Source organism: Sphaerodactylus townsendi, linkage group LG16 (genome assembly GCF_021028975.2).
Source record: "Sphaerodactylus townsendi isolate TG3544 linkage group LG16, MPM_Stown_v2.3, whole genome shotgun sequence".
NCBI lineage: Eukaryota > Metazoa > Chordata > Lepidosauria > Squamata > Sphaerodactylidae > Sphaerodactylus > Sphaerodactylus townsendi.
In genome coordinates, this window is record NC_059440.1 from 15,907,673 (window position 1) to 15,925,073 (window position 17,401).

Genomic DNA, 17,401 nt, shown 5'->3' on the forward strand with positions numbered 1-17,401 from the left:
AGTTAATATTAACCGGCTAACCATGATCAGTTTTCTTAGAGGAGGAGCCCAGACGGTTGCCAACTCCAGTTTGGGAAATCCCTAGAGACAGTGGGAATGGGATGCCACGGGGTGCTTCCAGTGGTGGGATCCAAAAATTTTAATAACAGGTTCCGATGGTGGTGGGATTCAAACAGCAGTGCCGCCGCACACACATACCTCCAGTCCCTATTGGGCAGGGAGGTTGCTTTAGTAACCCCTTCTCGGCACTCAGAAAAAATTAGTAACCACTTCTAAAGAAGTGGTGAGAACTGGTTGGATCCCACCTCTGGGTGCTTCCCTCTGAAGTGGGGATGGGATGGAGTGCCACGGGGTGCCCCTCTCTGAAGCTGCCATGCCCTACAGGGGAAGGGATCGGCGTAACCTGGACATCAGTCCAATTCCGGGAACTACAGCCCCCCCCCCCCCCCCCCGGAGGTTGGCAACTCACCCCCAAAACTGGCACCTGCTCTACCCACTCCCCTGTTCCCCAAATAACCTCTTTTTGGGAAGGGGAGGCAACAAAGCCCGCCCCATTCCTGCCACTCACTTTCTGTCGCTGTCCGTCCAGGGACGTTCTCGCTTCCTCTTGCCAGCACTGCCTCGCTGGGGCGACGGAAACCCCACGACAACAAGCGCGCATGCGTCCATTCTGCTCTACGCTCTGCGCTGTCTGGTTTGCCTCGCCCCTCAAGGCCGTGGAGCATCATGGGGCTTGTAGTTTTCTCTTGAAGGACAGACGCATGCGTGGTCCGCAGCAGAATGAACGATGCTGCTCACCTGCCCTGGCCCCAGGTAGTGCCACCCACGTAGTGCCATGTAGTTCAGTGATGGCCAACCTTTTGGGCTGGGCGTGTCAAAAATTCGGATAATGCCTCACTTGACTCTGCTGGCGGGTCACCCCCTTCCCTGAACAAAAGAGAAACAATTCTTTATTTGAAAAATCATTTAATTAAAAACATTATTTTAAACATATATAGTTCCAACGCTATGGTGCTGTGGAAAGAAAAGTCAAACACTTACAATGTCTCAGACTCAAACAGAGAGAATAGTTGTAGGATGCTTGGTGGACGCTTAGCTTCCAAGATCGCGTTGATGCAATGCCAGTTATTAATAACTATTAAATATTTGAATAAGTAATATTTTATTAGGGTGGCACTATTATGGTTTCATTGTCTGTTTTGCTATGAGCGGCTTGAGAGAGGCAAGATACAATTTCAATCGAATGCAGCAAAAACCGTGCAAGAATTAGTGCCCATTAAAAGCACAATAATGATATGTAATAATATATATATATATAATATATACATATGTCTGTATGTCTGTATGTATGTCTGTATGTACGTATGTATGTCTGTATTCAGTATTGTTACAGAAAGGGGGATAAAAGAATGCCACTGCTTGGTTTTGAAAATAAAATATTAACATTATTAAGTCTGATTTTAGATTTAGCAATAGGATAAACCGGCTACTGGCAAAAATATGTTCAGTTACCTAGTTCTTTTGTCCCCTTACAACTTTGGTTCATTAGAGAATCCCCAGAATGTACCTTCCAGCAAAAAATTCCAGCACATGACTTTGTATGCATGGTGGAGGTCTCTGGGCAGCAACAACTCTTTTCCTAGTTGTCATGGAGGCAAGGCATCACTGCTGCCATGGTTACAGAAGCATGCTTGAATGATGCCACAGAAAGGAGACTGTTTGGAGGCAGCGTGGTCCTTGCCCTAACTTAACCCCTTTTACCTCTTGCTACCTTTCCTGACAGGACACCTATGCTTGTCACAAGTGAAGAATAATTTAAACCAATGCAGCTTCTTAGCCCATTGCTACGCTTTCATCCTAACAAAACAAAACAAAAAAAACCTCCACAAAATTCTTTGCTTGTATAGCTATGGCTGAAGGACTCAGCAGGGGCCCCAGAAGAAACAAATGGTGGGAAAGAGTGGGTTTTTCCTCACCCTCTTCTTGACTTCTCTGCCTAACACCATGGCCGGTTCAATTGTCAGGGTGTGGCAGCTCACCTGTGGCGACAGACTTTGGATTGATATTTCTTTTTAAATCCTTTAACCTGCCTTTCTCCCAGTGGCAATATCGCAAAATGCAGCAGAATTGCCCATAAGTTAAAAATTGTCCGTAAGTCCATACATTCAAACAGCAAGGAATCTTTATCTCTTGACGACTGAATGGATTTCTTCTGGCAAAAACTTTTGTGGACAAGAGTTCATTGTGGAACGCTCAGCCTGTAATCATAAGCTTTTGTACCCTCCAGTATTACACAGATGGACGCTGGGACATATTTGTGAAATCCAGAGTCTCATGCCAAAAATTACTACATGAGGTGCCCTGTCCTCAAAAGCAGGCTATGTTGCATATGTGCCCTCAATTTTCATGCATATTTATAGGCATACACACTAGAGGCAAGAAATTTCCACTTCCTCAAAGTCACGGTGTAGTGGTTAAGAACAGTGGACTCTAATCTGGAAAACCAGGTTTGATTCCCCACTCCTCCACATGAAGCCTGATGTATGACTTTGAACTAGTTACAGTTCTTCAGAATTCTCTTAACCCCACCTGCCTCACAAGGTGCCTGTTGAGGGGAGGGGAAGGGAATGCGATCATATGCCACTTTGAGACTCCTTTTAATTGAGAAGTGGAGTATAAAACAACTCTTCTTCTAGAACAGGGGTCTTCAAACTCTGGCCCTCCAGATGTTCATGGACTACAATTCCCATCAGACCCTGCCAGCATGGCCAAGTGGTAGGGCTCATGGGAATTGTAGTCTATGAACATCTGGAGGGCCAGAGTTTGAAGACCCCTGTTCTAGAACCAGGCCGGGGCTGAATTCTGATGATTTTTGTAGAAGTTATGGGAACCATTCAGGGGTCAGTGATGACGAAGGGAAAAGCCATGCAGAAGAAGAAGAGGAGGAGGAGGAGGAGTTTGAATTTATACCCAACCTTTCTCTCCTGTAAGGAGACTCAAGGTGGCTTACAAGCTCCTTTCCCTTTCTCACCCCACAACAGACACCTTGTGAGGTAGGTGGGGCTGAGAGAGTTCCCAAGAACTGTGACTAGCCCAAGGTCACCCAGCAGGAATAAAGGAGTGCGGAAACACATCTTGTGCACCAGATAAGCCTTTGCCACTCAGATGGAGGAATGGGGAATCAAACCCGGTTCTCCAGATTAGAATCCACCAGCTGTTAACCATTATTCCATGCTGGCTCTCTCTCTCTCAAACTCTAAATTGCCTTATTTTAATTCAGTCCCCTTAGCTACCAAGGCTGATTAGGGAGAGGTCTTTCATGTCACCTGCTACCGGATACTTTTTTCTGGGGACATGGATGTAGTGAATGGGGTGCAGAGGGGCTAGAGCCCTGGGCGCCACTTCCTACAGCCACATGGGGGTGTATTGATAGGGAGCAGCAGTGGCGTAGGAGGTTAAGAGCTCGTGTATCTAATCTGAAGGAACCGGGTTTGATTCCCAGCTCAGCCGCCTGAGCTGTGGAGGCTTATCTGGGGAATTCAGATTAGCCTGTACACTCCCACACACGCCAGCTGGGTGACCTTGGGCTAGTCACAGCTTCTTGAAGCTCTCTCAGCCCCACCTACCTCACAGGGTGTTTGTTGTGAGGGGGGAAGGGAAAGGAGACTGTAGGCCCCTTTGAGTCTCCTGCAGGAGGGAAAGGGGGGATATAAATCCAAACTCTTCTTCTTCTTCTTCCAGCCTGGAGATGGTGGGGTTTGAACCTGGAACCTTCTGTACACAAAGCAAATGCTCCTGCCACTAAGCCACACTCCCGCCTCTGTGCATTTTAGCAGAAGTTCAGTTTCTTCTCTGGCAGGGCTTGTGGGTTCCTGTGAGAAGCCAACTGGCACTCTCCAAAGCCACTTGTCAACAGGATGTCCTTGGGCTGCTCTGCCCCCACCATCAATCCTTCCTTGGCCGACACAGTTTTGGTGGCTCACGCCCTTCACGAAGCAGATTAACGCAGGGGAACAAAGATGATTTTGTTCCGTGCAGGACCTAAATATGCAGCTGAAAAATCCTCTGATTTGGCGAACTGATGTTCTCATGGCTCTGCCGAGGTCAAGGAGCCCAGAGTACTACAGACAGCAACTGATGGTTCTGGAGTCCAGTGTGGCTTAGTATAGATCCAAAAAGTGGCTCTTCAAGAAAAAATAAATAAAATCTTTAAGTCCAGTTAGATTAAGGGAATAAATGGGATGTTGGAATAATCGGGGTGCAAAGTGAATCACAGGCTAAGAATTTTATGGAATGAAAGGCGTCCTTAGATATGCTTTATAGATAGGGAAATGACAAGTGGTAAAGAGTTTCCAGTAATCCCAGTATGAACTGTGCACAGAATTATGCCATGTTACCCTAAGCAGGCAATATCCACTTAAATGGGGGGAATTAATTGGAGACAGAGATTGAGAAGGGGTAGCTGGGGTGGATGACCTACGTATAACAGGATCGTCCAGGATAGAAGAAGAAGAAGAAGAAGAAGAAGAAGAAGAAGAAGAAGAAGAAGAAGAAGAAGAAGAAGAAGAAGAAGAAGAAGAAGAAGAAGAAGAAGAAGAAGAGTTGGATTTATATCCCCCCCCTTTCTAAGGAGACTCAATGGGGCTTATAAACTCCTTTCCCTTCCCCCCTCACAACAAACACCCTGTGAGGTAGTGGGTCTGAAGAACTATGACTAGCCCAAGGTCACTCAGCTGGCGTGTGTTGGAATGTACAGGCTAATCTGAATTCCCCAGATAAGCCTCCACAGCTCAAGGGGCAGAGCAGGGAATCAAACCCAGTTCTCCAGATTAGAGTACACCTGCTTTTAACCACTATGCCACTGCTACTCCCTACTCTAAAAATGAACAGGCGGTTGTCTAATTGAATGGGTTTTTATTACAGAAAAATGATAATTAAAAATATTTTAAAGCAATGAGCACACATGCACAAAGCATACAAGAGCTGAGAAGAAAATAAAGGAAGTTGGGATCTAAGGGATGGGTGATATTTATAAGTCTTGAAGGGATGTCCTGAGAAAGCCACTCTGAAGAAGAAAACAAATAGCCCACACTCAAGTGGAGGGTCACACCCGGATCCAGAATACACACACTCTATGATGGTCAAAAGGCCAATATTTATATCCCAAAATGGGTCCTGAGGCAATATGAGGAAAGTTGGCAGGAAAACCAGAGGCTGAGAATTGATTGCATTTCTGTGGTTTGAACAAAAATAGGAGAAGCTTGATAAGTTATGGCCCAAGAGAATTCCCAGGCTATTCTCTTGAATATTGATTGCTAAGATGTGTAAAGATAGGGTAAGTAACTTTTCTTTAGAGCACTGATTGAATCGCCTTCAGGTGATGCAACGGGGATTAGCCAGTCCCATTGTGATGAAGATGATGAAGAGGAGTTTGGATTTATATGCACCTTTCTTTCCTGTAAGGAGACTCAAGGTGGCTTACAAAACTCCTTTCCCTTCCTCTCCCCACAACAGACACCTTGTGGGGTCGGTGGGGCTGAGAGAGTTCCAATGAACTGTGATTAGCCCAAGGTCACCCAGCAGGAATGTAGGAGTGTGGAAACACATCTGGTTCACCAGATAAGCCTCTGCCACTCAGGTGGAGGAGTGGGGAATCAAACCCAGTTCTCCAGATTAGAATCCACCTGCTCTTAACCACTACATCACGCTAGCTTAGTGGGAGGAGAAGGTTTCTTCCTACAGTCCATGATAAGAAGAAAATTCCATGTTCAGAAATCATCTGTCTTTGAAGAACTAAATGCTACAACAGATAACAATGGAAAACGGATGCCTTCGTGCAGGGCTGGAGTGAGGCAGAAGTGCCCCCGGGGGCATGCATGTGCCCCGTGCCCCTGCCATGCCCCCGCCACAACCCGGAATGCCCCCACCACATCCCCTTGGCGCTACACCACTGTCTTCGTGTCATTCTTGTGTCACTGACTTGCCACTGTTGAAAACAGAATACTAGACTAAGCAGTCTGATCCAGCACAGATCTTCTTATGTTGTTACATAGACCAACATCACAAAGTTCCTCCTGAGGGCACACTTCATGTACCTGATGTAATAGCTCATGAACGCTGATGCCAAAATCTATTTGTTAGTTTTTTCAGTCTCCTGTTTGTTGCTTCACAAAAAGTGTACTCCACCCAGATTCCAGCTGTGCCACCAGATCTTGTAAAAGAGAATTCAATCCCTCGATGCAGAACCTTGAAACTGCCATATAGGATTCCAGGTCACCTGACCAGGTAAAATTCAACAGCCACCCCACAGCCTAGCAAATAAGAGTAAGTCCCCCCCCCCCAATGTATTCTTTGCTACCATTTTTGGGACTGCTAGATATATGAAGGCTGACAGCCAAGTTACTGACAGCCAAATGATTATTAAACACTTCCTCCCAAATTTAGACATTTTTTTTTCCTTAAAGGAGGAACAATGTTTTTTGCAGGGGGAAAAAGTTACCTCCACTGTTGAGGAGTTCCTACACTAGACTTCACTCTCCGGAGCAGCAGAACATTTCTATCCCTCCTTGTGGAAATCTGACCCATTCGTCAGGGAACAACGTCTCTTTAAAGGTGGCCTTTTCATGCGTGTGCTTTTCCCCCCTCCTGCATCTCTGCTAACAAGAATGTTTTCAAAATCCAAATCAAGATGCACACCTGTATAGAAACGGCTTGCTGTGGAACAGAATTTTAAGCCTCTTTCCAGCTACATGCATTCCCAAAAGGTTATAACAATGACATACCGGAACTGTGTGATTGACGGATGAGGGATGTTCTCCCCCTGTGCCTCTTTGTAACTTGCAAGAAAAAGAAAAATAAGTTTTGGTATCACTGGGCATGAAGATTACTTCCAGCTTCAAATATTACTCTTTCTTCCCAGAAGCTTCTCTTTCGGGAGGGGGGAAGTTGTTTTTAAATCGCCAAAAATTACCTTTCGGAATTAACCCCGGCATCCTTGATAAAGTATACGGCAGAATAGCAAAGAGGTATGTGATTTTTTAAAATAACCCTCTTTCTTCTCTCTTGCTTCAATGGGATGCTTATAAAGGTAGGAGAAACCACCCGTTTTGGAAAGATTGCAAAGGAATTCTTTGAAGAGTTTTTGGAAGGAAGGAAAATATTTAAAATTGCGACTCAGGTGCCAAGCTAAAATATTAGTGTTTCACGGCCGGATTCAACTGGTTCTGGTCAGTGGTGGGATCCAAAAATTTTAATAACAGGTTCCGATGGTGGTGGGATTCAAACAGTGGCGCCGCCGCACACACGCACCTCCAGTCCCTATTGGGCAGGGAGGTTGCTTTAGTAACCCCTTCTCGGCACTCACTAAAAATTAGTAACCACTTCTAGAGAAGTGGTGAGAACTGGTTGGATTCCACCTCTGGTTCTGGTGGGTTTTCCAGGCTATGTGGCCGTGGTCTGGTGGATCTTGTTCCTAACGTTTTGCCTGCATCTGTGGCTGCCATCTTCATAGGTATATCACAGAGGGAAGTCTGTTACACACTGTGTGTAACAGACTTCCCTCTGTGATACAGTGGACACAGTGTGTAACAGACTTCCCTCTGTGATACACGTCTGAAGATGCCAGCCACAGATGCAGGCGAAACGTTAGGAACAAGATCCACCAGACCACAGCCACACAGCCCGGAAAACCCTCCAGAACCAGTAAAATATTAGTGTTTTCTTGCATGGACAGGAGACATCATGCCCGCATTTGTTTAAAAGAATAACTCTGAACAATCTGTATAAAGTTAAGTATTTGGAAATGGAAATTTAGAACTTGAGTTAAAAGTAGGACCGGTACTGGGGCTCGGCAAGACCGGGCACTTCTCAGGGTCCCAGGAGGGCAGATTGCCAACCCTGGCTGATGATGCATGAATTCCTGGCACTGATTCCTTACCAGCAGGAAGCAGACCTGGAAGAGTGCATGCTCTGCTGCTGTTCCTTGGGCACCCCTCTCAGTCAGAAATAGAAAATTGCTTTATGACACCTTACAACACTGCTTGAAGGAGTCGCCAGCTGTGCTCTGCTCCCCTCTTTCTGGACAGTGGGTGTATATCTCCCCGCCCCCCCACAGCTAGGTTTAAATTATATGTCAGGAGTTTCAATGTCTCTTGAACTTATTCCTTTTGGAAGTCTGGCGGAGCATGCAGAAGAATGGCCCATTCTGCACATGCAGAGTAATGCACTTTCAATACACTTTCAGTGCACTTGGCAGCTGGATTTTACTGTGCGGAATAGCAAAATCCACTTGCAAACAGTTGTGAAAGTGGATCGAAAGTGCATTATTTTGCATGTGCGTAAGGGGCCACGGCAGTGGAGGGATTCAGCCAGTTCACACCACTTTGGCAGAACCGGTTGTTAAAATGGTGCTTGTTAATTGTTAAATTAACCAATTGTTAAATTATTTGAATCCCACAACCAGAACTGGTTGTTAAATTATTTGAATCCCACCACTGGGCCACAGTCTCGTAAAATGTTCTGCTTCACATTAACTTTTGGTATGGTATCAGTTTCCACTAGTACCGTTTATGAGAGAAGGTAACATTCCAAGTATATATAGTAAGGGATATATTTAGTAAGGGGAAAAACAAGTGATCGCATTTCCAAACAGGAAGAAGGACAATCAACCTTAAAACCACAATCCTACACAGGTCACCCTTTTCCTGCAGCCAAAGAAAAAGGCAAAGAGGAGATCCTCTATGGAGATGAGGGTGGGGCGACGGAGAGCGGGGTCTTACCTGAGACAAGCCGCACACTTTCCTTGAATCAGGTCAGGTACGCACTTTTGGCTTGGAACCATCTCGTCTGCCAACGTGCTGCCGTTCTCAGCGAATGGCAGAAGCGGGGAAGGCAGGCTGGCCTCCTCCGGACAAAAGGCGACATTATTCCCCAAGAGAATCTCGGTGCGTGATGGATGAATGGGGTATTCAAACACACAACTTTATGGACTAGATTATTTTTCATCCTCCGGTATAATGATGCCATTTGTCCACTGGCATGCAGAATGAGAGCAAGGAAGGTGGGAAAACATTGGGACTTCTTCATGATAGCATTATCTCCTCCAGAGCAGAGGTTTTTGGGACTGTATTTCCAGGGACCCCTGTTTCCCTGGGGGAAATTATCAAGGCACCTGCAGTGATGGTGGCCAGGACCCTCGAAAGACAGTTTGCTACTGATCTCCACCTCCCAATGTATAGTTTGAGGAGGCACGCCCGGTCCATAAACAGCCACCAAACCTTGCCAGTTTCAGAGGGTAGCTGAGTTGGTCCACAAGGATTACAAAGGCCATCAGTATCCCCTTCCCAAGATTACAGAGGATTTCAAGTCATGCCTATCGCCAGTGGTGGGATTCAGCCGGTTCGCACCACTTCAGCAGAACCGGTTGTTAAAATGGTGCTTGTGTACAACCAGTTGTTAAATGATTTGAATCCCACCACTGGAACTGTTGTTAAATTATTTGAATCCCACCACTGCCTGTCTCCCCAAGATTGGAAATGCTATCAAACTACTATTGACCCACAAGACCTTTTGCGTGGCTGTTATTCTAAGCAAAAGAGGAAAAAAACCATTTGTGGTATAGAGGACGGATAACATAGCTGTGCTAGGACCAAATTGTTGACTAGCGCTAGAGAAAAGACAATCAATGGAAACTGAACTATTTGCTGTTGGGTAAGGACCAAAGAGTTTCCATTGATGTAACCTGGTATTGTGTTTTAGCAAACAAATACAGGAGAGCAGGTGGACAGGAGACCCTTAATTCCTATAGAGGAATGTTAAAATAAGTTTTACTTTATATTTTAACTTTCTTATCTCCTCGTTTGTAAATAATTTAGAATTTGGCCTTTTATGAATTGTTGTTTTACTGGTACTACTACTACTACTACTACTACTACTACTACTACTACTACTACTACTACTACTATCCAATCAGATGTTCTCATTGTACAGTGCCATTCCTGACTGTGTGAACCATTCACCGTGTGGCTAACATGATTATGAATGAGTCTACTGATTATGTTTTAAATAGTGGTTGGTGAAACATTTTGGAAAAAAATATGACTGGTGCTAGAGAGACCTGGGTTCAAATCGCCACCCAGCCATAAAAATTCACTTTGAACAATGTATTGTCGAAGGCTTTCATGGCCGGATTCAACTGATTCTGGTGGGTTTTCCGGGCTGTGTGGCCGTGGTCTGGTGGGTCTTGTTCCTAATATTTCGCCTGCATCTGTGGCTGGCATCTTCAGAGGTGTATCACAGAGAGAACACAGTGGACTTAGTGTGCAACAGACTTCTCTCTGAGACACACCTCTGAAGAACTAGATGTACCAGACCACGACAACAATCACTTTAAACAGATATTCTTCTTGCCTAAGCTACTTCACATGAGATCGAATGGACGAAAGAAAAATTGTATATAGCCTGCTGCTGCTGAGAAGGACGGGAGAACAATGTGACACACATAAAGCTCAGCCGGTCTTAACATGGCGGATGTTTCTTTTCCAGGTGTGGCTTTCTGGTTCTTTCCTTGGAAGACAATTAGACAATCCTTTGTGTAACTTGTGAGAAGCAGAAATGAGAATTGGTCCCTGCCCAGATCAGAGGAACAGAGATTGGCGACTTGGATGCTGGGCCCTGCCTGCTATCCTGATTCTGGCAAAGCTGAGCCCTCTCCTTCTGTTCTTGCAGACAAGTGAGTTGTTCCCTCAGGACTGAAATTTAGTCTGGGTTAGGAAGCTGCATTTCGTGAGGCTGAACTGCCTCGCCTCCCTCCTTTCTTCCTAAATAGGGTTCACACGTTTCCCAGCTGGGCTTCTCCAAACCAAGAGGAGAATCAGGGATTTCTCCCAAACCAATGGAAACGTCTGGAATCCCGTGGCCAACTCCAAAATGTATTTTAGTGTCTCTGTGTTGTTAGCACTAACAAGCAAAAATAAGTTGACTAAATGAGTCATGCCTAAGTTTGGACGCTTTGCCTTACCCATCTGGGAGAGCATTCTTAAATCAATTATTATCTTCTTAATGGCCCAGTCCAAAGGGGAGGGTGAGTTGCTGCTCAGGCCCCTTCCGCACATGCAGAATAATGCACTTTCAATCCCTTTCACAGGTCGAATCCCCACTTGAAATTTGCCCGCAGATCCAAACCTGTTCGTGGTGAAACTGTGTCCTCTTCATCGGAGTTTCTCCCTCCCCACCGCAGCGAGCACACAGCAGACACACCCAGTTGCAGAACTCTTAGCAATTCCCATGACTAGTAGAGCTCTCCCCTGATTGGCTGGCGTGCCTTGATGGGGCGGGACCTTTTCCCACTGCGGAAACGTACATTGTAGGGGTGTGATAAAAAAAAATCAGCGTGTAAAAGTTTAACGTTTAACTGTTTCAACTGTGCAAACAGTTAATCATTACTTGTGTAAACGATTAACGATTCAAAGTTACACGTTTGACTGTTTAATGTTTGCGTCCCCTTCTGCTGGTTGATCGCAAAAGCGGAAATTGCAACTCGCTATTGCAACTCGCTCTACGCAGGCCTACCCTTGAGGCTGATTCGGAAATTGAAACTGGTCCAGCATCTGTGGCTTTCGGTTACTCCGCAGGAGGTGCAGAGATCATCACGCCCGTGTTGCACCGCTTTGCACGCTCCCTGTTGAGTTCGAATGCGTCTTCAAAGGTATTAGTGATAACCCCCAAAGACCTTCTACAGCGGTCTAGGACCTTCATTACCTTAGGAACCGTCTGGCCCCATATGTCCCGATGATCTCTGCACGTTCCGGCAGAGGCCAATCTACTGGAGGGTCCCGCCCCCCCTCTATGATGCGGCTGGCCTCCACCGGGGGGGGGGGGGGGCCAGGGCTGACCCTGGCCCCTGCCTGATGAATGCTCTTCCCACCAACTGTCAAGACCCTAATGGGACCTCAGTGAATTCCACTTGGGGCCTGTAAGACGAGTTATTCCTTGAGGGCCTTTGGGAGGCGGCTGCTGATAGGTGCCGGTAACCTTCAGAGATCGCTGTTCCCCCTCAGAGTCAGAGGGAGTGAAAGGTTAGGCATACATCTGTTTGTATTTATAGGTTTGGGCTGCATTTAGCAGCATAAATTTAGTACTTTATCTTATTATCCACTTGTATGTATTATGTTGTTAACCGCCTTGAGCCCTTTGGGGGAGGGCGGTATAAAAGTGGAATGAATAAAATAAATAAATAAATAAATAAATAAATGAAATCAAGGAAAGGCTGCGCGTGCATCGGTTGGTTGCCTGAATTCTGTGTCACACTCCAGGGTGGGAAACGAGTCAGAGTTTCAACCCTCATCCCTCCCCTCGGATCAGCTCTGAACCATGTTAATGGGGTCTATGCCACTTGAAACCAGGTCCTGCCAGAACACGGATTAACGGGGAGAACGAGCGCCAGAAATTGAATCTGCCACACAAGCAATGGGGAGGTCTTCTCTCAAACCTGGCTAGCTTGTGTTCTGAAACCTGGCTAAGACGGTAGTGGGGATTCGACCACAGTTGTTTGAAAGTGGATTTTGCCATTCCGCACAGTAAAATACAGCTTTGAAGTGCATTGAAAATGGATGGAAAGTGCATTATTCTGCATGTGCGGAAGGGGCCTCAAATGAGGCGCAGGCTCATACCGGTGTCTTTGCCCACTCTGGTGATGTAAGGGGCACTCTTGTTAGTTGGTGAGGACAAGGATGCTGGCATCCAGCCAGTGGTGGGATTCAAATAATTTAACAACCGGTTCGGGTGGTGGGATTCAAATACCTTAACAACTGGTTGTTTACAAGCGCCATTTTACCAACCGGTTCTGCCGAAGTGGTGCGAACCGGCTGAATCCCACGACTGCATCTAGCCCACCTCCCCCTGCCCATTGTTTGGTCATGGTGGGAGGGGGTGGCCGCCCATACCGGGGGGAGGGGAAACCTCAGATTTTGCACTGGGCTACATTTTCCCTGGATACGCCTCTGCCTGCAGGAATGGTGTCACCTGCAGATGTTGCCTTTGACAAAAGAGCATCTTGGCCCTCGCTGTTCCATTCATATTTTTTCATGAATGATCCGGAGTTCAGCAATCTGGCACGAGACCAAACTAACTGGATCGTTCCCAAGAAACCATTTCCCCCATTAAAAAGAAAACTAAAAAACTGCGGCTGGAGGAGAATGAACAAAAACGGGGGAAGGGAGCTCCTCGGCATTTTGGAACAGAAAATTTGCTTCCCGAGCCTCTCCCTGCCGAAAAACTCTTGCAGCTAAAGCCAAAGAATATTAAATAGTAATCTTGACAGAGTTGAATAGTAGTTGTTACCTTGTAAGCCCACCAAAAAACTGCAGCCTTGGGGTCACCTTGAAACTAAGGATTCGCAAATTGGCATCTTTTAAAGGGTTTTTTTTCAGGAGGTATCTTTAATTTTTGCAGATCCCTTCTTCATCCCACCACAAATTTGCCCTACCAAATAATCCCCATAAAGTGAGCTTTTGATTCTTTTATACTGGCTTTGTTTTAATGCTCCCTTCATCCCATTTTTTAAAACGTCAGATTTTTTTTTAAAAAAATAAAACAATTTAAAACATGCTTATGAATCTTCAGAGGATTTGTTGTACTTAACAACAACCACAACAACCTTTATTTGGCATTTAAAAATAGGTTCTAGAGCGTTGCCAGACATTTTTGAAATACAAATCAAGAGTACATTCAAAGCGCAGACAGGAAGACTATATAGCAGTATACATTACTTAGAAAGTTCTGTCACTTATAAAAGAAATTTTGCTACTTTTCCCAAGAGCATGACATCTCTGTTGTTTAACAGAAGCTCCACAACAGAACAGTCAGAGTCACTTTCAGATTTGTCTAGGGTCAGCCTGGGAGATAAATTCCTAATGCCCACATATCTTGGACAGTCAAGAATAATGTGAGCAAGAGTCTCCACTTGATTTTTACAGTGTGGACAAACCCGATCCTGGAGAGGTATGGATAAGTAGCGACCCTTTGTAATGGCCGATGGGAAGGTATTGGATTTGGCCCTTGTGATAATCCATCTCTGTTGGGGTTCAGTTAATAATTCAAGATATTTGGCTATGTGCTCCTGTTCCGGTATTATTCCGACAGAAAGGGGTGAGCATGATTTATTTGCTTGCCCCAACAAGATATGATATTCCTGTTCTAGAAGTTTACTTTTCAAGGTTTGGAAAATCTCTCTGGGTGTCAGCATACAGAGATCTTCCAGTAATAAACCTATTGAGTAAATTTTTGATTTGAGGAGTTGATACCATTCGGAGGCAAATAGGTCTGGGCGCGCAGCGTATATTAAACTGCGCACATCAGAGTTCAAACATAATTTGATCCAATACTTGAATGTATTCAGCCATGCTCTTGTTTCAAGTGGGTTCTGACCAGTTTCTAAGCATAGTACAGCATATGGTGCTTATGAATCTATCTGATTCTATGTTGCTTTATCTGAACTGTTACAAAAACCAGAACAAGGGGGGAAAGATGCCAGCAGATAGTTTTTTTAAACTCTCATGTAAATTCCCTACAGGTTTTGCTGTATAAGCTTCGTCAGGGGGATCTTTTTGCTGAACCTTTTCACAGCTATTGAGTTCTATGATAGACAATAAAGCTGGCACCTGTTGCCTATCACCTGGCATCTTTCCCCCCCTTTTTTGGTTTGCTGACGCATTGCTTGGTGTAGCTCTGTTTCACTTTCTTCATTAAAAAACACACACCTTTTTTGTTACTTTAAACTGCAAGCTTAACCTGATGCTCTATCGTGTAGATTTTCCTCTCTATGGCAAACCAGAAGAAGGAATGTTAATCCTGCTTGTGGCAATCACTAGGGTTTAAAAAAGATCTGGCCGGCACCCCCTGACTGCCAGGGAACGAGCTTTCTGTGCTCCTTGCCCAGAACTGAAGAGGAGCACCCTCTGCTGCATCTACCTGGGAACATAGGCATATCTAGGGAAAACGTAGCCCAGTGCAAAATCTGAATTTTCCGCCCTCCCCCACCACGACCAAACAACTCTTTTGGCACCAGGTCATCTCAAAGTCGAGGGGACCTGGAGGATAGGAGGAGGGGCGTGGGGGTGATTTTCCACCGTCCACGTGACTAAATGGTTGCAGCCCGGGGACATTTGATCCCATATGTCCCCCTGGGTGGTACGCCCCTGCTTGGGAACCTCTCCCAGTTGGAAATGGGATCTTGCACCAACATGAGTCTTCTGGCCTGGATAGCTAAGCAGGGTTGGTGCTCCGCTGTTCCAAGTGTATCCAGGCTACAATTCAGCCTCTCTCCTCTTCTCCGTTTCAGCCCACGGCTCCGAGACTGCGGTGATGCCTGTTCCAGGTGAGATCATCTTGGAGTCCTTGCCCTGTGGAGAATCATCCCACCGTTGTTCACTTGCTTTCTGAATTTGGAAGCCGTGTCTTCTGCAAACCCTGCGGGGCTGAGCAAACAACTTCTGAAGGGTTGTTCTCATAAGGGACTTCTGCTTGTGTGGTTGATAACTTTGGCCATTAATGGTGTCACTAACTCTGCAGGGCTCATCAAATAATGGTGTCCTATGGACTATCTGAGACATTTTTATTTATAGGCTTTTTATCTTCTGTATATTTATCACCCATCCATCACCTGGGCTGAGTACACTCATAACACCATAAAATACAATCATATGAAACCAATTGAAAATCTCCTTTAAAAACCATCCCCACCCCCCCACCCTAACCCACACTCCAAAAAACATGATTACCCAACCTGTGTAGAGCCCACCCCAACTTTGTGTCACGCACGCGATGGGGTTTTGCGCCTCCTGTACAGACCCCGGCTCTTTTCTGATTGCAACCTCAGCACATGGGGAGAAACAGTTTTACTTCTCCCTCCTGCTGTTTACACATTTGCAAACTACCCCAGTGTGGTGTAGTGGTTAAGAGCAGGTGAATTCTAATCTGGAGAACTGGGTTTGATTCCCCACTCCTCCACCTGAGTGGCAAAGGCTTATCTGGTGAACCAGATGTGTTTCCGCACTCCTACATTCCTGCTGGGTGACCTTTGGCCAGTCACAGTTCTTGGGAACTCTCTCAGCCCCACCTACCTCACCAGGTGTCTGTTGTGGGGAGAGGAAGGGAAAGGAGCATGTAAGCCACCTCGAGTCTCCTTATAGGAGAGAAAGGTGTGGTATAAATCCAAACTCTTCTTCTTCATCTATGCTATTGGCTCTGTAGGAAAAATCATGTTACTTATGTGATTACTCATAAGTGTCACAACCGAGCCAACGGTGACTCCATGGGGCAGTTTGAGGACATAGAAACAAGCTGTGTGAGATGCGACCGTCACTTCTCCCTGCACACTTTGGTCACTAACAGAAAAGAGCCAGTGTGTATCTAAAGGGGCACAAAACACTCATTGTATGTGTGATACAAAGTCCACATGTTGTTGCCCAACAAACAGGAGGATTTTTTAATATGCAGATTAAGCCTGCGAGCAACCTTCATTGTCCCCTGACTGAACAGGCATTGTGCCAACTGACAACACATCACAGAGCCTTCATGTCTCACAGTAGACCATTCTGGGACATGCTCTCTGTCTGCGTGCCCTCCTGCTTCTTTTCAAAGCCATCCTTGTTGTTCCACTGAAGTTAAGGGGTTTTCTAGGCCAAAGTGTCTGAAGCCCTCAAGATGGACCCGCTGGCCCCTTCCGCACACGCAAAATAATGCGTTTTCAAACCACTTTCACAACTGTTTGCAAGTGGGTTTTGCTATTCTGCACAGCTTCAAAGACCACTGAAAGCAGTTTGAAAGTGCATTATTCTGCATGTGCGGAACGAGACGCTGTCTAAAAAGCGCCCTCTTCCTCCCCCAGATCTACGACTAGTCAGTGGGCGCAGCCGCTGTCAGGGGCGTGTGGAGATCTTCTACAACAATACCTGGGGCACGGTGTGTGACGACGACTGGGACATCGTGGACGCCAACGTTGTGTGTCGTCAGCTGGGCTGCGGACGGGCAATTGCCATGCCGCCCACCCTCTTCTTTGGCCGGGGTCAGGGACCCATATTCCTCGATAACGTGGACTGCACAGGGAAGGAATCGGCCCTCAGTGAGTGCGGCAGCCGCGGGTGGGGCATCCACAACTGCTACCACTATGAGGACGTGGCTGTCACATGTAACGGTACAAAGGTTTGCTTCTGTTTGGTTGTGAAGGGAGGGGCTTTGGGTTGCGAATTAAAATTGCCACTAAACCTTAAAAGCGATGGACTAAATCCTGAAAGCAATGGAGAGCCAGCGTGGCATAGTGGTGAAGAGCAGGTGTGCTCTAATCTGGAGAACCGGGTTTGATTCCCCGCTCTGCCACTTGAGGTGTGGAGGCTTATCTGATTAT

The 17,401-nt window shown here is 46.1% G+C and overlaps 2 protein-coding genes across 2 annotated transcripts in view; one reads left to right on the forward strand and one right to left on the reverse strand.

Moving 5' to 3' along the window:
* DTX2 (deltex E3 ubiquitin ligase 2) overlaps positions 1-691 on the reverse strand; it is a 117,384-nt gene extending 116,693 nt beyond the window's left edge. Inside the window, exon 1 of the mRNA XM_048518973.1 lies at positions 569-691. The gene's annotated coding sequence lies outside the window, so the exon portion shown is untranslated. The remainder of the gene's footprint in view (positions 1-568) is intronic.
* Positions 660-17,401, forward strand: part of SSC4D (scavenger receptor cysteine rich family member with 4 domains) — a 36,335-nt gene continuing 19,593 nt past the window's right edge. The window contains exons 1-6 of the mRNA XM_048518604.1: positions 660-813; positions 8,709-8,942; positions 10,607-10,729; positions 15,338-15,373; positions 15,845-15,936; positions 16,852-17,191. Coding sequence (XP_048374561.1) covers positions 660-813; positions 8,709-8,942; positions 10,607-10,729; positions 15,338-15,373; positions 15,845-15,936; positions 16,852-17,191 — 979 coding nt within the window. The remainder of the gene's footprint in view (positions 814-8,708; positions 8,943-10,606; positions 10,730-15,337; positions 15,374-15,844; positions 15,937-16,851; positions 17,192-17,401) is intronic.